An 8,017-nucleotide genomic window follows, 5' to 3' on the forward strand; every position below is an offset into this window, starting at 1 on the left:
GTGATTTTATTTAAATTATTATTTATTTCGAATGAGATATTATGAAAGTAATATAAAAATAATTGTTACGAAAAAAAAAATTTAAAATGACAAGAATTCTAACTTTTTTTGACTTAATTTTATCTAAAGTTGAACATAAATTAATTAGGCCTTTAAAATGTATAGAAAGGCAAATTTCTATGAATTTACAAGAAGCAAATATAAATACAAGGTGAGAAATATCTTTCACTTAACTAAGCATTGGCTTGGTTGAGCCATGAAATATTTGGCATTGAAAGGAATTCCTGAATTTATTTATTTTTTACAGGCCAGCTAATAGTAATGGGTTATGGTGCCACCTCTTACTGCCCACAGTTTTACTGGTTTACACTTGTTTTGATAATGTTACACTATTATATAAAATAACATCCCTGATATCCGTTGGCTTATTATTTTATTGTGTACTGTTCATATTATTTCTTACGACATCAAGTGTTGTTTTGAAAGAACCAATTTATGCAGGATGCTTAGCATCTAGCATAATATCTGCTGTGCTTTTAAATTTTTGTTTAGGACAAGGTAATTTTTAAACATTTCACATTTTACATTACAAAACTATAATGACAATTTTATATTAATTATATGGGATTTATTGCAGGGTTACTATTTTCAATATCTGTAACATTTTCATCGACAATACTTTTTGCATGGGTGCTTCGACTATGTATAACAAAATGCCAGAAGACATTCACTGTTGGTGAAGCAATGATAGTGTCCCAAAGCATTGTTCTGTTTACTGTAATGTCTGTAATCAAATTCCTATTTGAAATGCACAGTGATGACAAGGAAATGGAATTTATTAGTTTAATTTTCTATGTAAGTATACTTTAGAATTTATATTTTTATGAGTTAGTTAAAAAAAAAGCTACTTATGTTTTTTGTTCCTTTTTAAAAAAAAATGCTATTAAACAAATATATCAAAAAAAAAATATATATATATTTTAATTCATACTACTTACATTAGAAAAAATATGTAAATCTTTCCTATACTACATATTTACATTATGAAATCAATAATAAACACATTTACGCATTACTGAATAGTCTTGTGCTTAAATGTGTATACTTTATCATGCTTGGTGATGAAGGAGTACATTGGGGAAAGCTGCATATTCTTTGGTGGTGGGTGGAGTTATAAGCTTATCATCTTATCCCTAAAAAAGAAGAAATACTTGCCACGCAAAGCAGCAATTATTTATACAAAATACTTCATTCTGAAATAAGGATGTTTTCAGTGTTCATTTTTTTGTTATATATCTTAAATATTTTCAGACAATATTATCAACCGTGGGATTAATTGTTACAGCACTGTACTTCCTGAAAGATTCACAAAGAAATTTAAGAACACTCATATACATTGTTGGATCAGCCATTGTATTTGTATTACTCATTTTACATTCTTTATTTGGTCCCAATTTTGTGGCCATAATATTAAATTATGTATTTGTGAAGCAAAATCGGGTAAGCAATAATAATATTCATGTAAACTAAAAGAACTATGTAGATTGATTGATTAATAGAAACTTTTTTATTGACATCAGGTACAAATATTTATATTCTGGCTAATATTATTGATACTGGCAATATGTGCATTACTTGTACGCACTAAACTGGCGATCAAAGCGAGTACAGTCACAAGGAAGACATTTCACGTATTAGCCTCCCTTGTGTTTCTCTCTGGGATTATGTTTGATATATATTTAATGACATTCGCAGCGGGAATTGGCCTCGGAGTTCTGATATTTGTAGAGGTTCCTATTTTTTTAATTATTTGATTACTGTTATTATCTTATTGTCCTTAGATACTTTTATATGGTTGCTCAGTTAACAAAAAATAATCTTTTTCTTTAAGGCATTAAGAAAATCAGGTATAGAACCAATATCTTCAGCTCTACAGTCTGCCTTCTTAATCTACAGTGATGAAAAGGTATTTTTAATTTATTTTTGGTTTAAAAATATATTGCAACTTTTGTTAAAACTATATAATTTACTTTAATCTATGTTTGTTTTGACAGGATTGTGGCCTGTTTGCAATGACCCCACTATATCTATATGTTGGGTTGGCTTTTCCATTGCTGGTAGTGCCTAACCGAGAGGACAGGCAATTGGAGCTGCTCAGTGGAGTGCTATCCATAGGAATAGGTGACACGGCCGCAAGTTGGTTTGGTTCCAGATTTGGATTTAATAAATGGCCAGGTGACATAAATGGTCTTTAATTACATGACATGTATTTGTTCATATAAAAAATTACTCATTACTTATAAAGGAACTATGTCTTAAAATATTTTTATTTCTTTTGCAGATAGTAGCAGAACATTAGAGGGCACAATATTTAATGTTCTTTCACAGATAGGAACTGTATACGCCTTGGAGTTATTTGGTAAGTTATTTCTTAGAAATCCTAAATTATTCCCATTGTTCTTATCAAGTATTATTAAATACATAACATATGAAAGAGTAAAATGAAAAAACTTCCTAAAAAAAAGATTATGACGCGCACATTACAAACATGGGCTGTAACAAATAATAAAATAAAATAAAAAATGTAAAGATATTTCACTTATTAAGTCATTTGAGCGAGTATTTTAAATTGTACGTACGAGGTTATGTTAAATTGTACGTACTAAACGGACGTTGAAAGTTATCGATACTGATTTCTGTTTACAATTTCAATAAAAAGATTTAAGAGCGATTGTTATCAGTATAGTTGACAATATGTATGATGATCAGGCGTGCTGCACAACTCCCACGCGCTGCTGCGCGGCGCCGTGTGCGCGTGCGCGGCGGCGGGGCTGGAGGCGCGCACGGCGCAGGTCGATAACCTCGTGCTGCCGCTCGCCGCGCTCGTCGCGCTCCAGGCCGCTCGACTGCTCTGCTAGCACACCTCGGAGGAGAGTACCCTCCCATCTCTGTCGGTTGCCATAGGACCCGGCTGCCAATTTATTATGTAAAGCTCATGGATTAATAAATCAGATAAGATCAGAACGGTGATAGAAGAGCAGCTTATCAGAAAAAATATTCCCAGTTATTCCCAGTTACCGTATATAGAAGGTCGTAAGTCAAATCATATACATATTTAGCATTGTTAAAAAGTACATCATTTGCAACCTCAAATAAATGGCATAAGAGCAAGTGAAGTATGATAACTATTGCTACGGCTTTGGGGAAGTTATCTTTGGTTGGTACCTCGAAGCAATGCTTCGTTTTGCTGACTGCTGAATGCCGATTTGCAGGATGGATGAATCAATATAATGTCTTATATTTTTTACACTGCCAATATCTGTCAGAGTACATATGGTCATCGATTGTCAATTGTCCCATCTACCTTTATAATTTAAACGTATAACTGAACTGTAAATACATTTAAATCTATATGTATATTTGTATAAACTAATTGTTTTTCAAATATTTTATTGAGTGTCAAAAACTTCAATATTATATTTTAATGATGAAAAATAGAAACTAACAAAAAAAATAATAGTTGATATAAAATTTGTGATATTATAATAATACCAAATATTATTATAAAAAGTTAGTTAATTAATTATTTATATGTCCATTTATCTGTATAATTCATACATGAATAAAATATTAATTGTGTCTTTGGTTCGGATAAATAGTTATGAAATTCCTTTTCAACACAGTAACTTAATACTCTCAATTGAAGTAATTTACGAATTTCTACTGTATTTCAATCCCCAATAAACTTTGTCTAGCATTTATGTATGCAATTGTTGCCTTCTTCTTTTGAATGTAAATTTTCTGATGACAGAAAATTAAAAAAGACAAATCTGCTGTGTTCCGTTTTACAGCATTTTAAAATAGTAAACTTCTTTATTTATCATTCGATCTTTCCTCTCATTTTCAACTTCATAGTGTTATAATGTTTTTAGAAAAGTTTAACAACGAATTTATTTTCTCTTAAGACTTAAAAACGTTCAAGCATGTCTGTCAAAAAATATTAAAGTTAACATTTATACACTCAAATAAAATAACATATAAGATTCAGAACATAGAACATAAATATATAAGATTTTGCATTAGAGATAAATACTCTAGTTAGTGAATATATTATAATATTTACGAAGTCATATTACAGGAAAAATTAAATTGAAAACTACTAATAATCCGCGACTACTTTTGTGTATAGTTCTACTTCTACATGACAATGCCAAATGCATAGCCACGTAAGTAAGTAATAAGATTGAATCCGTAAGGTGAATAGGATCTTATCTATATTTTACTATTAAATTTAAATAAAATGGTTTATTGATTAAACATTTTTTTTCAATAATTTATTATACTTTAAGTGAATATTGTCATTTTAAAAATATAATACCGGTGTTTTTTTTTTACAATTGGCAAATGTTGTAATTCTCCTACTATAAAGGAGCTAACCATACCTAACCGCTTTAGCAGCGACTACTACTTTTAATTTTTACTCATTTTCATAGACGCCACGAAACATTATACAGAGGGCACTCTGGCGGTGCCGCATTTTTTTTTTGAGTTAAACGGTTCTTATCCGGCGTCGTGTATAAACAACCTGAAACTGAATATGCTTGTATGTAAAGATTTGGGCTTTAATAAAAGACTTTTATACTAGTTAGACTTACTACTATATATAAGTTGTTATTTATATTGTGATGCCGGATTGTTGATCATATTTTTATTTTTATAAACGATTGTCATAATGCAAACATTTATATTATATTTTATTTCGTAATAAACTAGTCATGCTGCGGTTTTTTATAATTATGTATAAACATATTATATTACGTATGTACCAGTTATTTTTATAGAATGAGGAAGTAATAAATTGTTGTAATTATGATATATATGATATGCATCCATTCATATTTTTTATATGTAATCTATTTTTACTATTAGGATGAGACTGAAAATGGTTCTAAAACTTGTTCTTTTAGTTAAATGAAAAATATAGTTCTATCATGTCATATTTAATAATAATATTACGTTTCTAGAGATACAACGTAACTGTTTTATTTACTCTCTGTACTAGCACCAGCTTTTTTTAAAATCACATGATTATATTATTACAGATATTGTGTTTTTGTTTTGTATTCTAGACATTCCATGACACATACATTTTTAAACGATTGTGTCTTATTGATATTTTTATATTAATAAATTATAATGGCAACATTATCACATTTCGTTGTTTTATTTTTATGGTTCGTTAGATGATGCTTTTTTTATTGTGGCTGTCGGCTGATGTAATTTTATTTATAATTATGTCCAATTGAAATTATTAAACAATTAATAATTTCAATTGGACATAATTATAATAAAAACAAATTAAATTTACTATACATTTAATTAAATATTACTGGAGTCTACTAAACATTCTTTTTCGTCTTCTTCTTTTATTTCCAGCTTGATTACTTTTGATTTGTCACCATCTTTATCCAATCCATTAATTATCAAATCTAGGCTGTTTCTTTTATTCTTATTTAAAATCCTTTTTTTCTTCACACCTTTACATTTAGCCTTAAATATTTTCTCCAATGATGATATATCCTTTCGACTTATTGTCCAATCGACAATAGCTGATTCAGCCAATTTAGTTAAGTTTTCGGTTTCTTTATAATCTGGTATTTCTAAACCCAGTATGTTCATGACTTTATCTAAAATATCGTCTACATAGTAATTTATAATTAAGTCTGCTTTGTTGTCCTAAAAAGAAGGAAAGTTTGCTTTATTTCTAATAGTAATACTAATAAATGCGAAAGTATTTCGTAAATAAAAAAGTAAAGTAAGTCTGTCTGTCTGTATTATAATGCAAAACTTACATGTTTTGTTGGCTGCAAATTACATAAGACTAGTTTTCCTCCATACTTTAAGGTTTCTAAGGGTAAATTACCACTAGGAATGATTTGAAGTGTTGTTCCCAAACATATACTCAAATCTGCAATGCTGAAATATAATGACAAGGTTTTCATTAGTATATACTAGATAATATCATCTGGATTTGAACTCCATTTGAGGGTAACACAATGTATCAGTCCAAGATTTATTTTACTTACGTTAAAACGATAAAAGCAAAATGATGATAAAAAACACTTGTTCTCTCTCACTTTATGAATTAAACACTGAGTTTATTAAAATAATTTAATTGAATGTAACAGAAGTGTTTGAAATTGAGTGAGTGAAATTTCATTATAATACAGATTTTGTTTATCAAAGCAATTATTTATTATAAATATTATTTATTAGTATTTCATTTTTATTGAAGGCATTGAAACTACAGTACAAAAGTATTTTTAGTTAATAAAATGCAATAGATTGAATATACCTCGAATGCCATTCTGACATCAAAAGATCATTCTCAGGTAGGCTATGCTCCCAGTCTAAGACTCCATCATAGAGCCGACCTCTGCACGGTCGTCCACCATCATGTCCTGAAGCACAAGGTATTCCACTGCATTTCTTTCCCACAGTTTCTACTGGACGACTGCGTACAAATTGTCTGTAATATTTAAATTATAAAATTTGACATATATTAATTACATCCATGTTATTAGTAGTAAACTTTATAGGAAAATTATTAAATACAACAAAGCATTTATATAAGTGTCAAAAAGTGTTGTCTATTTAATTATTTTTAGTAGATAATTAATTGGTTTTATTGTAGGTACAATTTAAACTTTTTACAAAGATTATTACCTTTTACAAAGATTACATTCATCAATGAACATATTTCCATGTAATTCAGCTAGATACTTCCGCGGCAATCCTGATTTTAAGTGCAGTCCATCTATGTTCTGACTTATAATATATTGTACTTTATTACTTTCCACAAGTTTCTTGAGTATCATGTGCGTCTTTGTTGGTTTGGCATCTGCAAATGAGATATTAATAGATGGTTTCTTGCCTTCTTTTTCTAAAGTCCAGACTCCGTTTGGACCTCTGAAAATATTAATATATTTCATTTTCATATTTCTTTAGGTGTTTTGCCTTTAAATGGAAACTAATTATTTAAATTGAATTCACATTTAGTAGATAATTTTATAAACATTGATACCAACTCTCATAACAATCCTTCGGGTTTAAAAAAGTAGGACTGATATTCATAATTACCTAAAATCTGGAATACCAGCTGAAGTGCTTATTCCAGCTCCTGTATGTACAACTATGTGCTTACTCTTTTTTATAAGTTCAGCTAAAGCAATACATTTTTCATTTAATTTATCAATAGATTCGAATTTCTGAAAAAATTGCAAGCAAACATTTAATTCTAGCGCAAAACTGCTTATTATGATGTTAATTTTATTTCGTAATAAACTTTTGTTGAAAAATTTCTGTTTATTTATCGTAAGTTTACCTCAGGGACTCCAAGAACACCTTTATGTTCATATGGTGATAAACCTTCTGCATAGTTGCAAGACATCGTATCTTAATTGAAATAACCGCTGAGAAAATATTGTTTTTATTTGATTCACGAGCAGTATAATTTAATTGTGCTTAATGACGGGAAAAGCTTAATTCTATTTTGATTTACGAATCTTAAATATAGAGATTTAATAAAGGAATCGTTTATCGGCTACTGGCATTCAGAGTTCAATTCAATTTCCATGCTCTAGAGTTATTTAATATTTAAAGTTAAACTTTTGAACCAACAACAGATGGAAACTGGAAATTTGTCAATTTGACAAGCAAAATGGATGCAGAAATGCAGACTATTATCAATATCAAGTGTCAGCCTCGCCGCAGTCTCGAGACTCGAGTACCCAAACATTTAATATCTTATTGATTTTTTACATCTTTCGACGACAGCCGTTTTTTCTATATTAGAAAAAAAATATATAATTATTGAAAGTTCTTCTTTAATCACTAAATTGTTGGTTTTTAATGACAATACATAATTTTCCAGATACACTGTCGGATTTAATATTTGTGTCAAATAGTATAGTCAAATTCAAGATTTTTAATCTGCGCATTTTGTATGACGATAGCG

At 29.2% G+C, this 8,017-nt stretch overlaps 2 protein-coding genes across 3 annotated transcripts; one reads left to right on the plus strand and one right to left on the minus strand.

The window, feature by feature from the left end:
• The first annotated feature begins 85 nt into the window (after positions 1–85).
• On the plus strand, positions 86–3,426 carry LOC125067676 (dolichol kinase). Its single transcript, XM_047676391.1, has 9 exons — positions 86–211; positions 308–558; positions 638–855; positions 1,312–1,500; positions 1,581–1,790; positions 1,892–1,966; positions 2,055–2,235; positions 2,342–2,419; positions 2,770–3,426. Exons 1-9 carry the CDS (start codon positions 87–89, stop codon positions 2,916–2,918), a joined length of 1,476 nt encoding a protein of 491 aa, XP_047532347.1. The 5' UTR covers position 86; the 3' UTR covers positions 2,919–3,426.
• Positions 3,427–5,364: 1,938 nt separating this feature from the next.
• On the minus strand, positions 5,365–7,697 carry LOC125067739 (NAD-dependent protein deacetylase Sirt6). 2 transcript variants are annotated; one of them, XM_047676476.1, is made up of 6 exons: positions 7,385–7,697; positions 7,141–7,268; positions 6,727–6,969; positions 6,356–6,529; positions 5,853–5,976; positions 5,365–5,736 (listed from the first exon to the last, which is right to left on the minus strand). In XM_047676476.1, exons 1-6 carry the CDS (start codon positions 7,448–7,450, stop codon positions 5,380–5,382), a joined length of 1,092 nt encoding a protein of 363 aa, XP_047532432.1. In that variant the 5' UTR covers positions 7,451–7,697; the 3' UTR covers positions 5,365–5,379. The 2 variants fall into 2 exon arrangements, with proteins under 2 accessions (XP_047532432.1, XP_047532433.1); XM_047676477.1 differs by lacking the exon at positions 7,141–7,268.
• Between the last annotated feature and the right edge of the window lie 320 nt (positions 7,698–8,017).

This window comes from Vanessa atalanta, chromosome 12 (assembly GCF_905147765.1).
Source record: "Vanessa atalanta chromosome 12, ilVanAtal1.2, whole genome shotgun sequence".
NCBI lineage: Eukaryota > Metazoa > Arthropoda > Insecta > Lepidoptera > Nymphalidae > Vanessa > Vanessa atalanta.

Coding starts and splice junctions, on each gene's coding strand:
- LOC125067676 (XM_047676391.1), top strand. CDS start 87: ATGACAAGAATTCTAACTTTTTTTGACTTAATTTTATCTAAAGTTGAA. Junction 212..307: donor GAAGCAAATATAAATACAAG/GTGAGAAATATC, acceptor TATTTTTTACAG/GCCAGCTAATAGTAATGGGT. Junction 1,501..1,580: donor TATTTGTGAAGCAAAATCGG/GTAAGCAATAAT, acceptor TATTGACATCAG/GTACAAATATTTATATTCTG.
- LOC125067739 (XM_047676476.1), bottom strand. CDS start 7,450: ATGTCTTGCAACTATGCAGAAGGTTTATCACCATATGAACATAAAGGT. Junction 6,530..6,726: donor GAATGTAATCTTTGTAAAAG/GTAATAATCTTT, acceptor TAAATATTACAG/ACAATTTGTACGCAGTCGTC. Junction 5,737..5,852: donor ATTTGCAGCCAACAAAACAT/GTAAGTTTTGCA, acceptor CCTTCTTTTTAG/GACAACAAAGCAGACTTAAT.